This window comes from Amblyomma americanum, unplaced genomic scaffold (genome assembly GCF_052857255.1).
Source record: "Amblyomma americanum isolate KBUSLIRL-KWMA unplaced genomic scaffold, ASM5285725v1 scaffold_20, whole genome shotgun sequence".
Taxonomy (NCBI): domain Eukaryota; kingdom Metazoa; phylum Arthropoda; class Arachnida; order Ixodida; family Ixodidae; genus Amblyomma; species Amblyomma americanum.
The window spans coordinates 357339-382255 of NW_027526492.1; the positions used below are offsets into that span (position 1 = coordinate 357339).

The 24917-nt window shown below is 39.5% G+C and overlaps 2 protein-coding genes across 2 annotated transcripts; both read left to right on the plus strand.

Moving 5' to 3' along the window:
• The first annotated feature begins 9075 nt into the window (after positions 1 to 9075).
• Positions 9076 to 9996, plus strand: LOC144111971 (uncharacterized). The gene has a single exon (XM_077645059.1). It carries the CDS (start codon positions 9076 to 9078, stop codon positions 9994 to 9996), a length of 921 nt encoding a protein of 306 aa, XP_077501185.1.
• Positions 9997 to 16002: 6006 nt separating this feature from the next.
• Positions 16003 to 16923, plus strand: LOC144111972 (uncharacterized). The gene has a single exon (XM_077645060.1). The coding sequence runs from the start codon at positions 16003 to 16005 to the stop codon at positions 16921 to 16923; it is 921 nt and encodes a 306-aa protein (XP_077501186.1).
• The last annotated feature ends 7994 nt before the right edge of the window (positions 16924 to 24917 follow it).

Consider the following 24917-nt stretch of genomic DNA (forward strand, 5'->3'; position numbering starts at 1 on the left):
ACACAAAGAACACTATGGCACCTACTCACTCTTAAGTATTGCCACACACTTTCAACCATCACTTAGGTACAGCGTTTTCGAAGGCTTTCAAATGTTTTCACTTAAACATACGTTCTTTTACTCGCAAGGAACATGACTTACAACTCTTTTTTGAGCAAACAAAGCAATCCTTTGATGCCATTATGCTGACAGAGACTTGGTGTGTTGACGATGTGAACATCTTTCGGCTTCCATTGTACAATACTTTCTACCTGAATCGATCAACAGGTCGTGGTGGCGGAATATGCACCTTGGTTAAAAAGCCGTCTGCATGTGAAATATTGAACCAGTTTTCAGTAATAACTTATGACTATGAATTTTTATCAGTGATACAAAACAATACTGTTTTCGCTGTTTGCTATCGCCCTCCGAATGGTTCCGTTACATCATTCTTGGAGTTCTTAGAAACTTTTCTCGTCTTTATAAATGACAACAAATTCAATTTAATTTATGGCGGAGACATCAACATTAACATGATGAAGAATGATTCACCAAAACCTAGGTTAGATACTCTCGGAGATGAATGCTTGTTGGAATACTATCAGTCTTCCTACCAGAGTGACTGAGAATTCGTCATCTTCAATTGACGTATTTATTACGAATTTAAGTTCTGAAGTCATTAACGCTGGCGTCTTCGCATCGGATCTCAGTGATCACTTGCCGATATATTTATGTTTCAAGGGTCACGTCCGAAACAAGAAAACAAAGACAAACCATTTCATTCAACTAATAACTGATCAGGCTCTTTCTATTTTTCGTGAGAAGATAGCTCAGACATGTTGGGACACTGTATACGATCTTAAAGACGGAAATTTGGCTTATGAGGCTTTTTTCAGCCTATTGAAAGAAAGTTATGACACTAGCTTTCCTTTTAAGTGCATTAAACACAAAAAGAAAATACGTAAACCATGGATTAGTGCAGAGCTATCTGCCAGAATACGGAGAGAGAATGCATTATACAGTGAATTTATAAAGACCAGAGACCCCGAAATATTTCAGGCTTTTAAAAAATTAGGAATCGTTTAGACAAAGATAAAAAAGGCCAGGCGAGATTACTATACACTTTCCTTTAATTCACTAGCTCCAGGTACGGCCGCAATGTGGAAAAACTGAACTCTTTGTTGAACTGCAATATTCCCGAGGAAAGGATACAGAGCTTAAAAATAAATGGTCTTGAGTTACAGGAAAAAGCACTTGCAGACGCTTTTAACGAACACTTTGTTAAAATTGGAAGTAACAACGCACCAGACAATGATCTTGATGGTATTCCATACAACTCTAGCTCTATATTTTTGTATCCAGTAAATGAGGGAGAGATAATTAGCACAATTCACAGTCTAAATAATAGTACCGCTAAAGATATTGATGGTATCCAAATAAAACCAATCAAATATGTTGCTGACCTTCTCTCTCCTTGTCTTACCTATATCTTCAATATCTGTATAAGCGAAGGCACGTTTCCTCGAACGATGCAGATAGCGCGAGTCGCTGCGCTCTTTAAAAAAGGCGATAAAAACGACTTAGGAAACTATCGACCGTTATCAATCCTTCCCGTCTTTTCAAAAGTCTTCGAAAAAGTTATTTTAAAGCGACTATCCGAATTCGAGCAGAAACATTGCCTGCTGACTGATTGCCAGTATGACTTCCGTAAGGGTTTAGGCACACAACTCGCATTGCTACAACAAAAAGAACACATACTAAATCAGTTTGAAGAAGGAAGACTTGTACTAGGAATTTTTATTGACCTGTCAAAAGCATTTGACTCCATCAGTCATCAACTTTTAATTAAGAAACTCCAACACTATGGCTTTCGTGGTAACGCTGCATCTCTTATACGCTCCTACTTGGAATTTCGTAGACAAATAGTCGTCATAAACAACCACAGTTCTAACCCATTATCTATTTCAGCAGGGGTCCCACAGGGCAGTATATTAGGACCTTTTTTATTTAATATGTACGTGAATGATATTGTGAATATTGATGCAACCGTGAAATTTATCATGTACGCGGATGATACCAGCATATTATTAACTGGTAAAACTAGTGACGACCTTGTTGATGCTGCTAATTTAACATTAATAAAACTAGACGAATGGACACGTGAAAACAGCCTGACGATTAATGCAAACAAAATAAAAGCCGTATTCTTTCGAAGTAAAACTAAAAACATAACAATACAAAAGTCTATCTACTTAAATGCCACTCCTCTCGAAGTAACTTCCAGTATTAAGACATTAGGTGTTATCTTTCAGCAGAATATGTCATGGGATGTCCACGTGGACAGCATGCTAATTAAGCTAGCACAAGTAATTGGGCTAGTATACCGCAATCGCAATTTACTACCACCAAAAATCTTACTGTTACTTTATAATACCTTATTCTCCTCCCGACTCAATTATTGTCACTTAGTTTGGTCTACGACAACTTACGGAAATTTGCAGAAGCTTCACAAGTTGCAGAAAAGGTTTGTAAGAGTAATAGAAAATCTGCCGTTTTATTCACATACGTATCATCTATTTCCCAAATACAACATAATCCCTGTTACAAAACTGTTTGATTATATTCTTTGCAAGGCAATTAAGAATGAAAACGCTAGCAACAGTTCATTTCTACGTCGTCTATCCAGGTTACAACCAAACACTACTACACACCAGACACGTCACACGGAGCTCTGGAAAGTAAGGACGTTTCGCACAACATACGGCCTACAAACAATACAGAATAAACTACCCCGGTTACTAAATGATTTAAATCATAAACATATCCAACTTGAAAAGGTGACGCTCAAAACACTCCGCCGGTATTTCAACATGTACTAGGACACTTCGCTTGCCATTCCTGTTTACTCTGTCACGTTGTTGTTTACCATGACTGTAGCGCTTGTCTGTATTCACTTTGTTTTGAATTTTATTTGAAGCAAAATGTGCTTAATTTATCTGTTACTTTCGCTAAACTCATTGCCATCGCACATGAATGTTTCATTGCTTTTGTAAGTGCTTTCTAACTTCATTCTACCACAATTTTTGTATAATTTTATGTAGTTCTTGTGAGTGATTGTAATTGCAGATGTTTTCATGTTTTTGTTCTATTTAGTTTTTGGATGAGACATGCCGTTTCATTGCTCCTATGATGCTGTCAAGTGTATAGGGGGGCCTCCGGCTTTGTCAAGCTGTCGCTTGTGACAGCTTTTACTGCGGGTCTCCCGCGCCATGTATTCATTAGGCGCAAATAAAACCACTATTATTATTATTATTATTATTATTATTATTATTAATACATGCTTTTCGCGCAGTTACAGGAGAAAAAGTTTTGACGCGTATCACACGGACACTTGTAAAACCGATGTCTTCAGATTTAACTCGTTTCGGTCTAAAACAGCTTGTTTTGTTGTATTAAGGACGAATACATGCTTTTCGCGCAGTTATAAGATAAGAAGTTTTGATAGGTATCACACGGACACTTGTAATACCGATGTGTTCAGATCTAGCTCGCTTCGTTCTAAAACAGCTTGTTTCGTTGCTTTAAGCAAGAATACATGCTTTTCTCGCAGTTATAATAGAAAAAGTTTAGACGCGTATCACACGGACACTTGTAAAACCGATGTGTTCAGATTTAACTCGTTCCGGTCTAAAACAGCTTGTTTCGTTGTTTTAAGCAAGAATACATGGTTTTCGCGCAGTTACAAGAGAAAACGTTTTGACTCGTATCACACTGACACTTGTAAAACCGATGTGTTCAGATTTAGCTCGTTTCGGTCTAAAACACCATGTTTTGTTGTATTAAGCACGAATACATGCTTTTCGCGCAGTTATAAGAGAAAAAGTTTTGACTCGTATCACATGGACACTTGTAAAACCGATGTGTTGAGATTTAGCTCTTTTCGGTCTAAACCAGCTTGTTTCGTTGTTTTAAGCAAGAATACATGCTTTTCGCGCAGTTACAGGAGAAAACGTTTTGACGAGTATCACACGGACACTTGTACAACCGATGTCCGGATTTAGCTCGTTTCAGTCTAAAACTTGTTTCGTTGTATTAAGCACGAATACATGCTTTTCGCGCAGTTATAAGATAAAAAGTTTTGATAGGTATCACACGGACACTTGTAAAACCGATGTGTTCAGATCTAGCTCGCTTCGTTCTAAAACAGCTTGTTTCGTTGTTTTAAGCAAGAATACATGCTTTTCGCGCAGTTATAAGAGAAAAAGTTTAGACGCGTATCACAAGGACACTTGTAAAACCGATGTGTTCAGATTTAACTCGTTCCGGTCTAAAACAGCTTGTTTCGTTGATTTAAGCAAGAATACATGCTTTTCGCGCAGTTATAAGAAAAAAATTTTTGACGAGTATCACACGGACACTTGTAAAACCGATGTGTTCAGATCTAGCTCGTTTCGGTCTAAAACAGCTTGTTTCGTTGTTTTAAGCAAGAATACATGCTTTTCGCGCAGTTACAGGAGAAAAAGTTTTGACGCGTATCACATGGACAATTGTAAAATCGATGTCCGGATTTAGCTCGTTTCGGTCTAAAATTTGTTTCGTTGTATTAAGCACGAATACATGCTTATCGCGCAGTTATAAGATAAAAAGTTTTGACGCGTATCACGCGGACACTTGTAAAACCGATGTGTTCAGATTTAACTCGTTCCGGTCTAAAACAGCTTGTTTCGTTGTTTTAAGCAAGAATACGCGCTTTTCGCGCAGTTATAGGAGAAAAAGATTTGACGCGTATCACACGGACACTTGTAAAACCGATATGTTCAGATTAACCTCGTTTCGGTCTAAAACAGCTTGTTTCGTTGTGTTAAAAAACCGATGTGTTCAGATTTAACTCGTTCCGGTCTAAAGCAGCTTGTTTCGTTGTTTTAAACAAGAATACATGCTTTTCACGCAGTTATAACAGAAAAAGTTTTGACGCGTATCACAAGGACACTTGTAAAACCGATGTGCTCAGATTTAGCTCGTTTCGGTATAAAACAGCTTGTTTCGTTGTTTTAATCAAGAATACATGCTTTTCGCGCAGTTATAACGCAAAAAGTTTTGACGAGTATCACACGGACACTTGTAAAACCGATGTCTTCAGATTTAGCTCGTTTCGGTCTAAACCAGCTTGTTTTGTTGTTTTAAGCAAGAATACATGCTTTTCTCGCAGTTATAAGAAAAAAAAATTTGACGCGTATCACACGGACACTTGTAAAACCGATGTGTTCAGATTTAGCTCGTTTCGGTCTAAAACAGCTTGTTCCGTTGTTTTAAGCAAGAATACATGCTTTTCGCGCAGTTACAGGAGAAAAAGTTTTGACGCGTATCACACGGACACTTGTAAAACCGATGTGTTCAGATTTAGCTCGTTTCGGTCTAAAACAGCTTGTTTCGTTGTTTTAAGCAAGAATACATGCTTTTCGCGCAGTTATAACAGAAAAATTTTTAACGAGTATCACACGTACACTTGTAAAACCGATGTGTTCAGATTTAACTCGTTCCGGTCTAAAGCAGCTTGTTTCGTTGTTTTAAACGAGAATACATGCTTTTCGCGCAATTATAGGAGAAAAAGTTTTGACGTGTATCACACGGACACTTGTAAAACCGATGTGTTCAGATCTAATTTGTTTCGGTCTAAAACAGCTTGTTTCTTTGTTTTAAGCAAGAATACATGCTTTTCACGCAGTTATAACAGAAAAAGTTTTGACGCGTATCACAAGGACACTTGTAAAACCGATGTGCTCAGATTTAGCTCGTTTCGGTCTAAAACAGCTTGTTTCGTTGTTTTAAGCAAGAATACATGCTTTTCGCGCAGTTATAACGCAAAAAGTTTTGACGAGTATCACACGGACACTTGTAAAACCGATGTGTTCAGATCTAGCTCGTTTCGGTCTAAAACAGCTTGTTTCGTTGTTTTAAGCAAGAATACATGCTTTTCGCGCAGTTACAGGAGAAAAAGTTTTGACGCGTATCACATGGACACTTGTAAAATCGATGTCCGGATTTAGCTCGTTTCGGTCTAAAACTTGTTTCGTTGTATTAAGCACGAATACATGCTTTTCGCGCAGTTATAAGATAAAAAGTTTTGACGCGTATCACACGGACACTTGTAAAACCGATGTGTTCAGATTTAACTCGTTCCGGTCTAAAACAGCTTGTTTCGTTGTTTTAAGCAAGAATACACGCTCTTCGCGCAGTTATAGGAGAAAAAGATTTGACGCGTATCACACGGACACTTGTAAAACCGATATGTTCAGATTAACCTCGTTTCGGTCTAAAACAGCTTGTTTCGTTGTGTTAAGCACGAATACATCCTTTTCGAGCAGTTACAAGAGAAAAAGTTTTGACGCGTATCACATGGACACTTGTAAAACCGATGTGTTCAGATTTTGCTCGTTTCGATGTAAAACAGCTTGTTTCGTTGTATTAAGCACGAATACATGCTTTTCACGCAGTTATAACAGAAAAAGTTTTGACGCGTATCACAAGGACACTTGTAAAACCGATGTGCTCAGATTTAGCTCGTTTCGGTCTAAAACAGCTTGTTTCGTTGTTTTAAGCAAGAATACATGCTTTTCGCGCAGTTATAACGCAAAAAGTTTTGACGAGTATCACACGGACACTTGTAAAACCGATGTCTTCAGATTTAGCTCGTTTCGGTCTAAACCAGCTTGTTTCGTTGTTTTAAGCAAGAATACATGCTTTTCGCGCAGTTAGAGGAGAAAAAGTTTTGACGCGTATCACACGGACACTTGTAAAACCGATGTCTTCAGATTTAGCTCGTTTCGGTCTAAAACAGCTTGTTTCGTTGTATTAAGCACGAATACATGCATTTCGCGCAGTTATAAGATAAGAGGTTTTGATAGGTATCACACGGACACTTGTAAAACCGATGTGTTCAGATCTAGCTCGCTTCGTTCTAAAACAGCTTGTTTCGTTGTTTTAAGCAAGAATACATGCTTTTCGCGCAGTTATAAGAGAAAAAGTTTAGACGCGTATCACACGGACACTTGTAAAACCGATGTGTTCAGATTTAACTCATTCCGGTCTAAAACAGCTTGTTTCGTTGTTTTAAGCAAGAATACATGCTTTTCGCGCAGTTACAGGAGAAAAAGTTTTGACGCGTATCACATGGACACTTGTAAAATCGATGTCCGGATTTAGCTCGTTTCGGTCTAAAACTTGTTTCGTTGTATTAAGCACGAATACATGCTTTTCGCGCAGTTATAAGATAAAAAGTTTTGACGCGTATCTCACGAACACTTGTAAAACCGATGTGTTCAGATTTAACTCGTTCCGGTCTAAAACAGCTTGTTTCGTTGTTTTAAGCAAGAATACACGCTTTTCGAGCAGTTACAAGAGAAAAAGTTTTGACGCGTATCACATGGACACTTGTAAAACCGACGTGTTCAGATTTTGCTCGTTTCGATGTAAAACAGCTTGTTTCGTTGTATTAAGCACGAATACATGCTTTTCGCGCAGTTATAAGAGAAAAAGTTTTGACGCGTATCACACGGACACTTGTAAAACCGATGTGTTCAGATTTAACTCGTTCCGGTCTAAAGCAGCTTGTTTCGTTGTTTTAAACAAGAATACATGCTTTTCGCGCAATTATAGGAGAAAAAGTTTTGACGTGTATCACACGGACACTTGTAAAACCGATGTGTTCAGATCTAATTTGTTTCGGTCTAAAACAGCTTGTTTCTTTGTTTTAAGCAAGAATACATGCTTTTCACGCAGTTATAACAGAAAAAGTTTTGACGCGTATCACAAGGACACTTGTAAAACCGATGTGCTCAGATTTAGCTCGTTTCGGTCTAAAACAGCTTGTTTCGTTGTTTTAAGCAAGAATACATGCTTTTCGCGCAGTTATAACGCAAAAAGTTTTGACGAGTATCACACGGACACTTGTAAAACCGATGTCTTCAGATTTAGCTCGTTTCGGTCTAAACCAGCTTGTTTCGTTGTTTTAAGCAAGAATACATGCTTTTCGCGCAGTTAGAGGAGAAAAAGTTTTGACGCGTATCACACGGACACTTGTAAAACCGATGTCTTCAGATTTAGCTCGTTTCGGTCTAAAACAGCTTGTTTCGTTGTATTAGGCACGAATACATGCTTTTCGCGCAGTTATAGGATAAGAGGTTTTGATAGAGTTCACACGGACACTTGTAAAACCGATGTGTTCATATTTAACTCGTTCCGGTCTAAAACAGCTTGTTTCGTTGTTTTAAGCAAGAATACATGCCTTTCGCGCAGTTATAAGAAAAAAATTTTGACGCGTATCACACGGACACTTGTAAAACCGATGTGTTCAGATTTAGCTCGTTTCGGTCTAAAACAGCTTGTTTCGTTGTTTTAAGCAAGAATACATGCTTTTCGCGCAGTTATAACAGAAAAATTTTTAACGAGTATCACACGTACACTTGTAAAACTGTTGTGTTCAGATTTAGCTCGGTTCGGTCTAAACCAGCTTGTTTCGTTGTTTTAAGCAAGCAGCGGCAGCGGCACGGGAAAGGCACCATCTTAAGAAGTTTTCTCTGCAATTGCAGATATGAAGTTCTGACATCGACTACAACCGTCTGCGTGCACGTGTGCTGGTTGCTGCGGAAGATAACGTCATCTAGGACTGCATCGCTACCGGCCAGCGGACACGCCCACCCATCGGACGAGGCTATAAAGAAAGCCCAGAGACCTGTTGCTGTCACACTGGCAGCGGCAGCGGCACGGGAAAGGCACCATCTTAAGAAGCTTTCTCTGCAATTGCAGATATGAAGTTCTGACATCGACTACAACCGTCTGCGTGCACGTGTGCTGGTTGCTGCGGAAGATAACGTCATCTAGGACTGCATCGCTACCGGCCAGCGGACACGCCCACCCATCGGACGAGGCTATAAAGAAAGCCCAGAGACCTGCGGCTGTCACACTGGCAGCGGCAGCGGCACGGGAATGGCACCATCTTAAGAAGTTTTCTCTGCAATTGCAGGTTAGTTGCTGCTCTGTTAATCTATCTTCCCGCTGTCCTCTTTTACTGCTGCTGCTGCTGCCAAAAGTGTCGCTATGCCCCTTGATGAACACTGTGGGTCATGTGATATGCAACTCGAGGAACTTGATTCCAAAATCGACTGTAGTGACTGTAGATCTGTCTATCACACGGGGAAATGTGCAGGAATTTCAGATGCTGCTATCAAGTCTAAAGGGGAGCAGTATCGCAGTGCGTGGCGTTGCTCAAATTGCAGGCGTTCGAAAGGTCGTACTCCACACCTCGATAGATCCAGTAATGATACGGATGACCAGGACGTTCGTGCACTGCTGAAATCAATCAATGAAAAGCTGGAGTACCTTTTACCGCTGAAAGAAACAGTTGACAGCGCCGAAGACACAGTTCAGTACATGAGTGACCAGTACGATGAGCTTCTAACTCGGGTAGAAAAGAACGAACGTGAGGTCAGGGAACTGAAACACAGGGTAGACAAGATTGAAAAGCAAGACGATGAAATAACGCAGCTGAAAAACGAAATGGACTGTTTGGAATGGAGAAGCCGAAAGCTGAACCTTGAGTTCCATGGAATTAAAGCAATGAAGGATGAAAACCTGATTGATGAGATAAATAAGCTGGCAACTCTAAACAACCTGCCACAGCTTCAGGAAAGTGACATAGTGTCCACTCATCGCCTTCCCTCAAAGCAAGATAAGATACCTGGCATTATCTGTCGTTTCGCCAAACAGTCAGTAAGAGACAAATGGTGGCAAAACAGGAAAACACTGTGCCAGGGAAATGACAGCATTTTTGTGTTAGAAAACCTGACAAAAAGGACAAGTACTCTGCTAACCGAAACAAAGCTCTGGGCCAAGGCAAATAACTACAAATACGTATGGCACAACAACAACAAGGTCTTGGTCCGGAAAGCTGATGGGCAAAACGCGGTGGTCATTTCCTGCTCTAGAGACCGCGACAAACTTAAGCAAAAGATCAGCTGAACACAAAGAACACTATGGCACCTACTCACTCTTACGTATTGCCACACACTTTCAACCATCACTTAGGTACAGCGTTTTCGAAGGCTTTCAAATGTTTTCACTTAAACATACGTTCTTTTACTCGCAAGGAACATGACTTACAACTCTTTTTTGAGCAAACAAAGCAATCCTTTGATGCCATTATGCTGACAGAGACTTGGTGTGTTGACGATGTGAACATCTTTCGGCTTCCATTGTACAATACTTTCTACCTGAATCGATCAACAGGTCGTGGTGGCGGAATATGCACCTTGGTTAAAAAGCCGTCTGCATGTGAAATATTGAACCAATTTTCAGTAATAACTTATGACTATGAATTTTTATCAGTGATACAAAACAATACTGTTTTCGCTGTTTGCTATCGCCCTCCGAATGGTTCCGTTACATCATTCTTGGAGTTCTTAGAAACTTTTCTCGTCTTTATAAATGACAACAAATTCAATTTAATTTATGGCGGAGACATCAACATTAACATGATGAAGAATGATTCACCAAAACCTAGGTTAGATACTCTCGGAGATGAATGCTTGTTGGAATACTATCAGTCTTCCTACCAGAGTGACTGAGAATTCGTCATCTTCAATTGACGTATTTATTACGAATTTAAGTTCTGAAGTCATTAACGCTGGCGTCTTCGCATCGGATCTCAGTGATCACTTGCCGATATATTTATGTTTCAAGGGTCACGTCCGAAACAAGAAAACAAAGACAAACCATTTCATTCAACTAATAACTGATCAGGCTCTTTCTATTTTTCGTGAGAAGATAGCTCAGACATGTTGGGACACTGTATACGATCTTAAAGACGGAAATTTGGCTTATGAGGCTTTTTTCAGCCTATTGAAAGAAAGTTATGACACTAGCTTTCCTTTTAAGTGCATTAAACACAAAAAGAAAATACGTAAACCATGGATTAGTGCAGAGCTATCTGCCAGAATACGGAGAAAGAATGCATTATACAGTGAATTTATAAAGACCAGAGACCCCGAAATATTTCAGGCTTTTAAAAAATTAGGAATCGTTTAGACAAAGATAAAAAAGGCCAGGCGAGATTACTATACACTTTCCTTTAATTCACTAGCTCCAGGTACGGCCGCAATGTGGAAAAACTGAACTCTTTGTTGAACTGCAATATTCCCGAGGAAAGGATACAGAGCTTAAAAATAAATGGTCTTGAGTTACAGGAAAAAGCACTTGCAGACGCTTTTAACGAACACTTTGTTAAAATTGGAAGTAACAACGCACCAGACAATGATCTTGATGGTATTCCATACAACTCTAGCTCTATATTTTTGTATCCAGTAAATGAGGGAGAGATAATTAGCACAATTCACAGTCTAAATAATAGTACCGCTAAAGATATTGATGGTATCCAAATAAAACCAATCAAATATGTTGCTGACCTTCTCTCTCCTTGTCTTACCTATATCTTCAATATCTGTATAAGCGAAGGCACGTTTCCTCGAACGATGCAGATGGCGCGAGTCGCTGCGCTCTTTAAAAAAGGCGATAAAAACGACTTAGGAAACTATCGACCGTTATCAATCCTTCCCGTCTTTTCAAAAGTCTTCGAAAAAGTTATTTTAAAGCGACTATCCGAATTCGAGCAGAAACATTGCCTGCTGACTGATTGCCAGTATGGCTTCCGTAAGGGTTTAGGCACACAACTCGCATTGCTACAACAAAAAGAACACATACTAAATCAGTTTGAAGAAGGAAGACTTGTACTAGGAATTTTTATTGACCTGTCAAAAGCATTTGACTCCATCAGTCATCAACTTTTAATAAAGAAACTCCAACACTATGGCTTTCGTGGTAACGCTGCATCTCTTATACGCTCATACTTGGAATTTCTTAGACAAATAGTCGTCATAAACAACCACAGTTCTAACCCATTATCTATTTCAGCAGGGGTCCCACAGGGCAGTATATTAGGACCTTTTTTATTTAATATGTACGTGAATGATATTGTGAATATTGATGCAACCGTGAAATTTATCATGTACGCGGATGATACCAGCATATTATTAACTGGTAAAACTAGTGACGACCTTGTTGATGCTGCTAATTTAACATTAATAAAACTAGACGAATGGACACGTAAAAACAGCCTGACGATTAATGCAAACAAAATAAAAGCCGTATTCTTTCGAAGTAAAACCAAAAACATAACAATACAAAAGTCTATCTACTTAAATGCCACTCCTCTCGAAGTAACTTCCAGTATTAAGACATTAGGTGTTATCTTTCAGCAGAATATGTCATGGGATGTCCACGTGGACAGCATGCTAATTAAGCTAGCACAAGTAATTGGGCTAGTATACCGCAATCGCAATTTACTACCACCAAAAATCTTACTGTTACTTTATAATACCTTATTCTCCTCCCGACTCAATTATTGTCACTTAGTTTGGTCTACGACAACTTACGGAAATTTGCAGAAGCTTCCCAAGTTGCAGGAAAGGTTTGTAAGAGTAATGAAAATCTGCCGTTTTATTCACATACGTATCATCTATTTCCCAAATACAACATAATCCCTGTTACAAAACTGTTTGATTATATTCTTTGCAAGGCAATTAAGAATGAAAACGCTAGCAACAGTTCATTTCTACATCGTCTATCCAGGTTACAACCAAACACTACTACACACCAGACACGTCACACGGAGCTCTGGAAAGTAAGGACGTTTCGCACAACATACGGCCTACAAACAATACAGAATAAACTACCCCGGTTACTAAATGATTTAAATCATAAACATATCCAACTTGAAAAGGTGACGTTCAAAACACTCCGCCGGTATTTCAACATGTACTAGGACACTTCGCTTGCCATTCCTGTTTACTCTGTCACGTTGTTGTTTACCCTGACTGTACCGCTTGTCTGTATTCACTTTGTTTTGAATTTTATTTGAAGCAAAATGTGCTTAATTTATCTGTTACTTTCGCTAAACTCATTGCCATCGCACATGAATGTTTCATTGCTTTTGTAAGTGCTTTCTAACTTCATTCTACCACAATTTTTGTATAATTTTATGTAGTTCTTGTGAGTGATTGTAATTGCAGATGTTTTCATGTTTTTGTTCTATTTAGTTTTTGGATGAGACATGCCGTTTCATTGCTCCTATGATGCTGTCAAGTGTATAGGGGGGCCTCCGGCTTTGTCAAGCTGTCGCTTGTGACAGCTTTTACTGCGGGTCTCCCGCGCCATGTATTCATTAGGCGCAAATAAAACCACTATTATTATTATTATTATTATTATTATTAATACATGCTTTTCGCGCAGTTACAGGAGAAAAAGTTTTGACGCGTATCACACGGACACTTGTAAAACCGATGTCTTCAGATTTAACTCGTTTCGGTCTAAAACAGCTTATTTTGTTGTATTAAGCACGAATACATGCTTTTCGCGCAGTTATAAGATAAGAAGTTTTGATAGGTATCACACGGACACTTAAAAGACCGATGTGTTCAGATCTAGCTCGCTTCGTTCTAAAACAGCTTGTTTCGTTGTTTTAAGCAAGAATACATGCTTTTCTCGCAGTTATAATAGAAAAAGTTTAGACGCGTATCACACGGACACTTGTAAAACCGATGTGTTCAGATTTAACTCGTTCCGGTCTAAAACAGCTTGTTTCGTTGTTTTAAGCAAGAATACATGCTTTTCGCGCAGTTACAAGAGAAAAAGTTTTGACTCGTATCACATTGACACTTGTAAAACCGATGTGTTCAGATTTAGCTCGTTTCGGTCTAAAACACCATGTTTTGTTGTATTAAGCACGAATACATGCTTTTCGCGCAGTTATAAGAGAAAAAGTTTTGACTCGTATCACATGGACACTTGTAAAACCGATGTGTTCAGATTTAGCTCTTTTCGGTCTAAACCAGCTTGTTTCGTTGTTTTAAGCAAGAATACATGCTTTTCGCGCAGTTACAGGAGAAAAAGTTTTGACGAGTATCACACGGACACTTGTAAAACCGATGTCCGGATTTAGCTCGTTTCAGTCTAAAACTTGTTTCGTTGTATTAAGCACGAATACATGCTTTTCGCGCAGTTATAAGATAAAAAGTTTTGATAGGTATCACACGGACACTTGTAAAACCGATGTGTTCAGATCTAGCTCGCTTCGTTCTAAAACAGCTTGTTTCGTTGTTTTAAGCAAGAATACATGCTTTTCGCGCAGTTATAAGAGAAAAAGTTTAGACGCGTATCACACGGACACTTGTAAAACCGATGTGTTCAGATTTAACTCGTTCCGGTCTAAAACAGCTTGTTTCGTTGATTTAAGCAAGAATACATGCTTTTCGCGCAGTTATAAGAAAAAAATTTTGACGAGTATCACACGGACACTTGTAAAACCGATGTGTTCAGATCTAGCTCGTTTTGGTCTAAAACAGCTTGTTTCGTTGTTTTAAGCAAGAATACATGCTTTTCGCGCAGTTACAGGAGAAAAAGTTTTGACGCGTATCACATGGACACTTGTAAAATCGATGTCCGGATTTAGCTCGTTTCGGTCTAAAACAGCTTGTTTCGTTGTGTTAAGCACGAATACATCCTTTTCGAGCAGTTACAAGAGAAAAAGTTTTGACGCGTATCACTTGGACACTTGTAAAACCGATGTGTTCAGATTTTGCTTGTTTCGATGTAAAACAGCTTGTTTCGTTGTATTAAGCACGAATACATGCTTTTCGCGCAGTTATAAGAGAAAAAGTTTTGACGCGTATCACACGGACACTTGTAAAACCGATGTGTTCAGATTTAACTCGTTCCGGTCTAAAGCAGCTTGTTTCGTTGTTTTAAACAAGAATACATGCTTTTCACGCAGTTATAACAGAAAAAGTTTTGACGCGTATCACAAGGACACTTGTAAAACCGATGTGCTCAGATTTAGCTCGTTTCGGTATAAAACAGCTTGTTTCGTTGTTTTAATCAAGAATACATGCTTTTCGCGCAGTTATAACGCAAAAAGTTTTGACGAGTATCACACGGACACTTGTAAAACCGATGTCTTCAGATTTAGCTCGTTTCGGTCTAAACCAGCTTCTTTCGTTGTTTTTAGCAAGAATACATGCTTTTCGCGCAGTTAGAGGAGAAAAAGTTTTCACGCGTATCACACGGACACTTGTAAAACCGATGTCTTCAGATTTAGCTCGTTTCGGTCTAAAACAGCTTGTTTCGTTGTTTTAAACAAGAATACATGCTTTTCGCGCAGTTATATGATAAGAGGTTTTGATAGGTATCACACGGACACTTGTAAAACCGATGTGTTCAGATCTAGCTCGCTTCGTTCTAAAACAGCTTGTTTCGTTGTTTTAAGCAAGAATACATGCTTTTCGCGCAGTTATAAGAGAAAAAGTTTAGACGCGTATCACACGGACACTTGTAAAACCGATGTGTTCAGATTTAACTCGTTTCGGTCTAAAACAGCTTGTTTCGTTGTTTTAAGCAAGAATACATGCTTTTCTCGCAGTTATAAGAAAAAAAAATTTGACGCGTATCACACGGACACTTGTAAAACCGATATGTTCAGATTAACCTCGTTTCGGTCTAAAACAGCTTGTTTCGTTGTATTAAGCAAGAATACATCCTTTTCGCGCAGTTAAAACAGAAAAAGTTTTGACGCGTATCACACGGACACTTGTAAAACCGATGTGTTCAGATTTAGCTCGTTTCGGTCTAAAACAGCTTGTTTCGTTGTTTTAAGCAAGAATACATGCTTTTCGCGCTGTTATAACAGAAAAATTTTTAACGAGTATCACACGTACACTTGTAAAACCGTTGTGTTCAGATTTAGCTCGTTTCGGTCTAAACCAGCTTGTTTCGTTGTTTTAAGCAAGCAGCAGCAGCGGCACGGGAAAGGCACCATCTTAAGACGTTTTCTCTGCAATTGCAGGTTAGTTGCTGCTCTGTTAATATATCTTCCCGCTGTCCTCTTTTACTGCTGCTGCTGCTGCCAAAAGTGTCGCTATGCCCCTTGATGAACACTGTGGGTCATGTGATATGCAACTCGAGGAACTTGATTCCAAAATCGACTGTAGTGACTGTAGATCTGTCTATCACACGGGGAAATGTGCAGGAATTTCAGATGCTACTATCAAGTCCAAAGGGGAGCAGTATCGCAGTGCGTGGCGTTGCTCAAATTGCAGGCGTTCGAAAGGTCGTACTCCACCACTCGATAGATCCAGTAATGATACGGATGACCAGGACGTTCGTGCACTGCTGAAATCAATCAATGAAAAGCTGGAGTACCTTTTACCGCTGAAAGAAACAGTTGGCAGCGTCGAAGACACAGTTCAGTACATGAGTGACCAGTACGATGAGCTTCTAACTCGGGTAGAAAAGAACGAACGTGAAGTCAGGGAACTGAAACACAGGGTAGACAAGATTGAAAAGCAAGACGATGAAATAACGCAGCTGAAAAACGAAATGGACTGTTTGGAATGGAGAAGCCGAAAGCTGAACCTTGAGTTCCATGGAATTAAAGCAATGAAGGATGAAAACCTGATTGATGAGATAAATAAGCTGGCAACTCTAAACAACCTGCCACAGCTTCAGGAAAGTGACATAGTGTCCACTCATCGCCTTCCCTCAAAGCAAGATAAGATACCTGGCATTATCTGTCGTTTCGCCAAACAATCAGTAAGAGACAAATGGTGGCAAAACAGGAAAACACTGTGCCAGGGAAGTGACAGCATTTTTGTGTTAGAAAACCTGACAAAAAGGACACGTACTCTGCTTACCGAAACAAAGCTCTGGGCCAAGGCAAATAACTACAAATACGTATGGCACAACAACAACAAGGTCTTGGTCCGGAAAGCTGATGGGCAAAACGCGGTGGTCATTTCCTGCTCTAGTGACCGCGACAAACTTAAGCAACAGATCAGCTGAACACAAAGAACACTATGGCACCTACTCACTCTTACGTATTGCCACACACTTTCAACCATCACTTAGGTACAGCGTTTTCGAAGGCTTTCAAATGTTTTCACTTAAACATACGTTCTTTTACTCGCAAGGAACATGACTTACAACTCTTTTTTGAGCAAACAAAGCAATCCTTTGATGCCATTATGCTGACAGAGACTTGGTGTGTTGACGATGTGAACATCTTTCGGCTTCCATTGTACAATACTTTCTACCTGAATCGATCAACAGGTCGTGGTGGCGGAATATGCACCTTGGTTAAAAAGCCGTCTGCATGTGAAATATTGAACCAGTTTTCAGTAATAACTTATGACTATGAATTTTTATCAGTGATACAAAACAATACTGTTTTCGCTGTTTGCTATCGCCCTCCGAATGGTTCCGTTACATCATTCTTGGAGTTCTTAGAAACTTTTCTCGTCTTTATAAATGACAACAAATTCAATTTAATTTATGGCGGAGACATCAACATTAACATGATGAAGAATGATTCACCAAAACCTAGGTTAGATACTCTCGGAGATGAATGCTTGTTGGAATACTATCAGTCTTCCTACCAGAGTGACTGAGAATTCGTCATCTTCAATTGACGTATTTATTACGAATTTAAGTTCTGAAGTCATTAACGCTGGCGTCTTCGCATCGGATCTCAGTGATCACTTGCCGATATATTTATGTTTCAAGGGTCACGTCCGAAACAAGAAAACAAAGACAAACCATTTCATTCAACTAATAACTGATCAGGCTCTTTCTATTTTTCGTGAGAAGATAGCTCAGACATGTTGGGACACTGTATACGATCTTAAAGACGGAAATTTGGCTTATGAGGCTTTTTTCAGCCTATTGAAAGAAAGTTATGACACTAGCTTTCCTTTTAGGTGCATTAAACACAAAAAGAAAATACGTAAACCATGGATTAGTGCAGAGCTATCTGCCAGAATACGGAGAAAGAATGCATTATACAGTGAATTTATAAAGACCAGAGACCCCGAAATATTTCAGGCTTTTAAAAAATTAGGAATCGTTTAGACAAAGATAAAAAAGGCCAGGCGAGATTACTATACACTTTCCTTTAATTCACTAGCTCCAGGTACGGCCGCAATGTGGAAAAACTGAACTCTTGGTTGAACTGCAATATTCCAGAGGAAAGGATACAGAGCTTAAAAATAAATGGTCTTGAGTTACAGGAAAAAGCACTTGCAGACGCTTTTAACGAACACTTTGTTAAAATTGGAAGTAACAACGCACCAGACAATGATCTTGATGGTATTCCATACAACTCTAGCTCTATATTTTTGTATCCAGTAAATGAGGGAGAGATAATTAGCACAATTCACAGTCTAAATAATAGTACCGCTAAAGATATTGATGGTATCCAAATAAAACCAATCAAATATGTTGCTGACCTTCTCTCTCCTTGTCTTACCTATATCTTCAATATCTGTATAAGCGAAGGCACGTTTCCTCGAACGATGCAGATGGCGCGAGTCGCTGCGCTCTTTAAAAAAGGCGATAAAAACGACTTAGGAAACTATCGACCGTTATCAATCCTTCCCGTCTTTTCAAAAGTCTTCGAAAAAGTTATTTTAAAGCGACTATCCGAATTCGAGCAGAAACATTGCCTGCTGACTGATTGCCAGTATGGCTTCCGTAAGGGTTTAGGCACACAACTCGCATTGCTACAACAAAAAGAACACATACTAAATCAGTTTGAAGAAGGAAGACTTGTACTAGGAATTTTTATTGACCTGTCAAAAGCATTTGACTCCATCAGTCATCAACTTTTAATAAAGAAACTCCAACACTATGGCTTTCGTGGTAACGCTGCATCTCTTATACGCTCATACTTGGAATTTCTTAGACAAATAGTCGTCATAAACAACCACAGTTCTAACCCATTATCTATTTCAGCAGGGGTCCCACAGGGCAGTATATTAGGACCTTTTTTATTTAATATGTACGTGAATGATATTGTGAATATTGATGCAACCGTGAAATTTATCATGTACGCGGATGATACCAGCATATTATTAACTGGTAAAACTAGTGACGACCTTGTTGATGCTGCTAATTTAACATTATTAAAACTAGACGAATGGACACGTAAAAACAGCCTGACGATTAATGCAAACAAAATAAAAGCCGTATTCTTTCGAAGTAAAACCAAAAACATAACAATACAAAAGTCTATCTACTTAAATGCCACTCCTCTCGAAGTAACTTCCAGTATTAAGACATTAGGTGTTATCTTTCAGCAGAATATGTCATGGGATGTCCACGTGGACAGCATGCTAATTAAGCTAGCACAAGTAATTGGGCTAGTATACCGCAATCGCAATTTACTACCACCAAAAATCTTACTGTTACTTTATAATACCTTATTCTCCTCCCGACTCAATTATTGTCACTTAGTTTGGTCTACGACAACTTACGGAAATTTGCAGAAGCTTCACAAGTTGCAGAAAAGGTTTGTAAGAGTAATAGAAAATCTGCCGTTTTATTCACATACGTATCATCTATTTCCCAAATACAACATAATCCCTGTTACAAAACTGTTTGATTATATTCTTTGCAAGGCAATTAAGAATGAAAACGCTAGCAACAGTTCATTTCTACATCGTCTATCCAGGTTACAACCAAACACTACTACACACCAGACACGTCACACGGAGCTCTGGAAAGTAAGGACGTTTCGCACAACATACGGCCTACAAACAATACAGAATAAACTACCCCGGTTACTAAATGATTTAAATCATAAACATATCCAACTTGAAAAGGTGACGTTCAAAACACTCCGCCGGTATTTCAACATGTACTAGGACACTTCGCTTGCCATTCCTGTTTACTCTGTCACGTTGTTGTTTACCCTGACTGTACCGCTTGTCTGTATTCACTTTGTTTTGAATTTTATTTGAAGCAAAATGTGCTTAATTTATCTGTTACTTTCGCTAAACTCATTGCCATCGCACATGAATGTTTCATTGCTTTTGTAAGTGCTTTCTAACTTCATTCTACCACAATTTTTGTATAATTTTATGTAGTTCTTGTGAGTGATTGTAATTGCAGATGTTTTCATGTTTTTGTTCTATTTAGTTTTTGGATGAGACATGCCGTTTCATTGCTCCTATGATGCTGTCAAGTGTACAGGGGGGCCTCCGGCTTTGTCAAGCTGTCGCTTGTGACAGCTTTTACTGCGGGTCTCCCGCGCCATGTATTCATTAGGCGCAAATAAAACCACTATTATTATTATTATTATTATTATTATTATTAATACATGCTTTTCGCGCAGTTACAGGAGAAAAAGTTTTGACGCGTATCACACGGACACTTGTAAAACCGATGTCTTCAGATTTAACTCGTTTCGGTCTAAAACAGCTTATTTTGTTGTATTAAGCACGAATACATGCTTTTCGCGCAGTTATAAGATAAGAAGTTTTGATAGGTATCACACGGACACTTAAAAGACCGATGTGTTCAGATCTAGCTCGCTTCGTTCTAAAACAGCTTGTTTCGTTGTTTTAAGCAAGAATACATGCTTTTCTCGCAGTTATAATAGAAAAAGTTTAGACGCGTATCACACGGACACTTGTAAAACCGATGTGTTCAGATTTAACTCGTTCCGGTCTAAAACAGCTTGTTTCGTTGTTTTAAGCAAGAATACATGCTTTTCGCGCAGTTACAAGAGAAAAAGTTTTGACTCGTATCACATTGACACTTGTAAAACCGATGTGTTCAGATTTAGCTCGTTTCGGTCTAAAACACCATGTTTTGTTGTATTAAGCACGAATACATGCTTTTCGCGCAGTTATAAGAGAAAAAGTTTTGACTCGTATCACTTGGACACTTGTAAAACCGATGTGTTCAGATTTAGCTCTTTTCGGTCTAAACCAGCTTGTTTCGTTGTTTTAAGCAAGAATACATGCTTTTCGCGCAGTTACAGGAGAAAAAGTTTTGACGAGTATCACACGGACACTTGTAAAACCGATGTCCGGATTTAGCTCGTTTCAGTCTAAAACTTGTTTCGTTGTATTAAGCACGAATACATGCTTTTCGCGCAGTTATAAGATAAAAAGTTTTGATAGGTATCACACGGACACTTGTAAAACCGATGTGTTCAGATCTAGCTCGCTTCGTTCTAAAACAGCTTGTTTCGTTGTTTTAAGCAAGAATACATGCTTTTCGCGCAGTTATAAGAGAAAAAGTTTAGACGCGTATCACACGGACACTTGTAAAACCGATGTGTTCAGATTTAACTCGTTCCGGTCTAAAACAGCTTGTTTCGTTGATTTAAGCAAGAATACATGCTTTTCGCGCAGTTATAAGAAAAAAATTTTGACGAGTATCACACGGACACTTGTAAAACCGATGTGTTCAGATCTAGCTCGTTTTGGTCTAAAACAGCTTGTTTCGTTGTTTTAAGCAAGAATACATGCTTTTCGCGCAGTTACAGGAGAAAAAGTTTTGACGCGTATCACATGGACACTTGTAAAATCGATGTCCGGATTTAGCTCGTTTCGGTCTAAAACAGCTTGTTTCGTTGTGTTAAGCACGAATACATCCTTTTCGAGCAGTTACAAGAGAAAAAGTTTTGACGCGTATCACATGGACACTTGTAAAACCGATGTGTTCAGATTTTGCTTGTTTCGATGTAAAACAGCTTGTTTCGTTGTATTAAGCACGAATACATGCTTTTCGCGCAGTTATAAGAGAAAAAGTTTTGACGCGTATCACACGGACACTTGTAAAACCGATGTGTTCAGATTTAACTCGTTCCGGTCTAAAGCAGCTTGTTTCGTTGTTTTAAACAAGAATACATGCTTTTCACGCAGTTATAACAGAAAAAGTTTTGACGCGTATCACAAGGACACTTGTAAAACCGATGTGCTCAGATTTAGCTCGTTTCGGTATAAAACAGCTTGTTTCGTTGTTTTAATCAAGAATACATGCTTTTCGCGCAGTTATAACGCAAAAAGTTTTGACGAGTATCACACGGACACTTGTAAAACCGATGTCTTCAGATTTAGCTCGTTTCGGTCTAAACCAGCTTGTTTCGTTGTTTTAAGCAAGAATACATGCTTTTCGCGCAGTTAGAGGAGAAAAAGTTTTCACGCGTATCACACGGACACTTGTAAAACCGATGTCTTCAGATTTAGCTCGTTTCGGTCTAAAACAGCTTGTTTCGTTGTTTTAAACAAGAAAACATGCTTTTCGCGCAGTTATATGATAAGAGGTTTTGATAGGTATCACACGGACACTTGTAAAACCGATGTGTTCAGATCTAGCTCGCTTCGTTCTAAAACAGCTTGTTTCGTTGTTTTAAGCAAGAATACATGCTTTTCGCGCAGTTATAAGAGAAAAAGTTTAGACGCGTATCACACGGACACTTGTAAAACCGATGTGTTCAGATTTAACTCGTTTCGGTCTAAAACAGCTTGTTTCGTTGTTTTAAGCAAGAATACATGCTTTTCTCGCAGTTATAAGAAAAAAAAATTTGACGCGTATCACACGGACACTTGTAAAACCGATGTGTTCAGATTTAGCTCGTTTCGGTCTAAAACAGCTTGTTCCGTTGTTTTAGGCAAGAATACATGCTTTTCGCGCAGTTACAGGAGAAAAAGTTTTGACGCGTATCACACGGACACTTGTAAAACCGATGTGTTCAGATTTAGCTCGTTTCGGTATAAAACAGCTTGTTTCGTTGTTTTAAGCAAGAATACATGCTTTTCGCGCTGTTATAACAGAAAAATTTTTAACGAGTATCACACGTACACTTGTAAAACCGTTGTGTTCAGATTTAGCTCGTTTCGGTCTAAACCAGCTTGTTTCGTTGTTTTAAGCAAGCAGCAGCAGCGGCACGGGAAAGGCACCATCTTAAGAAGTTTTCTCTGCAATTGCAGATATGAAGTTCTGACATCGACTACAACCGTCTGCGTGCACGTGTGCTGGTTGCTGCGGAAGATAACGTCATCTAGGACTGCATCGCTACCGGCAAGCGGACACGCCTACCCATCGGACGAGGCTATAAAGAAAGCCCAGAGACCTGTTGCTGTCACACTGGCAGCGGCAGCGGCATGGGAAAGGCACCATCTTAAGAAGCTTTCTCTGCAATTGCAGATATGAAGTTCTGACATCGACTACAACCGTCTGCGTGCACGTGTGCTGGTTGCTGCGGAAGATAACGTCCTCTAGGACTGCATCGCTACCGGCCAGCGGACACGCCCACCCGTCGGACGAGGCTATAAAGAAAGCCCAGAGACCTGCGGCTGTCACACTGGCAGCGGCAGCGGCACGGGAAAGGCACCATCTTAAGACGTTTTCTCTGCAATTGCAGGTTAGTTGCTGCTCTGTTAATATATCTTCCCGCTGTCCTCTTTTACTGCTGCTGCTGCTGCCAAAAGTGTCGCTATGCCCCTTGATGAACACTGTGGGTCATGTGATATGCAACTCGAGGAACTTGATTCCAAAATCGACTGTAGTGTCTGTAGATCTGTCTATCACACGGGGAAATGTGCAGGAATTTCAGATGCTACTATCAAGTCCAAAGGGGAGCAGTATCGCAGTGCGTGGCGTTGCTCAAATTGCAGGCGTTCGAAAGGTCGTACTCCACCACTCGATAGATCCAGTAATGATACGGATGACCAGGACGTTCGTGCACTGCTGAAATCAATCAATGAAAAGCTGGAGTACCTTTTACCGCTTAAAGAAACAGTTGGCAGCGTCGAAGACACAGTTCAGTACATGAGTGACCAGTACGATCAGCTTCTAACTCGGGTAGAAAAGAACGAACGTGAGGTCAGGGAACTGAAACACAGGGTAGACAAGATTGAAAAGCAAGACGATGAAATAACGCAGCTGAAAAACGAAATGGACTGTTTGGAATGGAGAAGCCGAAAGCTGAACCTTGAGTTCCATGGAATTAAAGCAATGAAGGATGAAAACCTGATTGATGAGATAAATAAGCTGGCAACTCTAAACAACCTGCCACAGCTTCAGGAAAGTGACATAGTGTCCACTCATCGCCTTCCCTCAAAGCAAGATAAGATACCTGGCATTATCTGTCGTTTCGCCAAACAATCAGTAAGAGACAAATGGTGGCAAAACAGGAAAACACTGTGCCAGGGAAGTGACAGCATTTTTGTGTTAGAAAACCTGACAAAAAGGACACGTACTCTGCTTACCGAAACAAAGCTCTGGGCCAAGGCAAATAACTACAAATACGTATGGCACAACAACAACAAGGTCTTGGTCCGGAAAGCTGATGGGCAAAACGCGGTGGTCATTTCCTGCTCTAGTGACCGCGACAAACTTAAGCAACAGATCAGCTGAACACAAAGAACACTATGGCACCTACTCACTCTTACGTATTGCCACACACTTTCAACCATCACTTAGGTACAGCGTTTTCGAAGGCTTTCAAATGTTTTCACTTAAACATACGTTCTTTTACTCCCAAGGAACATGACTTACAACTCTTTTTTGAGCAAACAAAGCAATCCTTTGATGCCATTATGCTGACAGAGACTTGGTGTGTTGACGATGTGAACATCTTTCGGCTTCCATTGTACAATACTTTCTACCTGAATCGATCAACAGGTCGTGGTGGCGGAATATGCACCTTGGTTAAAAAGCCGTCTGCATGTGAAATATTGAACCAGTTTTCAGTAATAACTTATGACTATGAATTTTTATCAGTGATACAAAACAATACTGTTTTCGCTGTTTGCTATCGCCCTCCGAATGGTTCCGTTACATCATTCTTGGAGTTCTTAGAAACTTTTCTCGTCTTTATAAATGACAACAAATTCAATTTAATTTATGGCGGAGACATCAACATTAACATGATGAAGAATGATTCACCAAAACCTAGGTTAGATACTCTCGGAGATGAATGCTTGTTGAAATACTATCAGTCTTCCTACCAGAGAGACTGAGAATTCGTCATCTTCAATTGACGT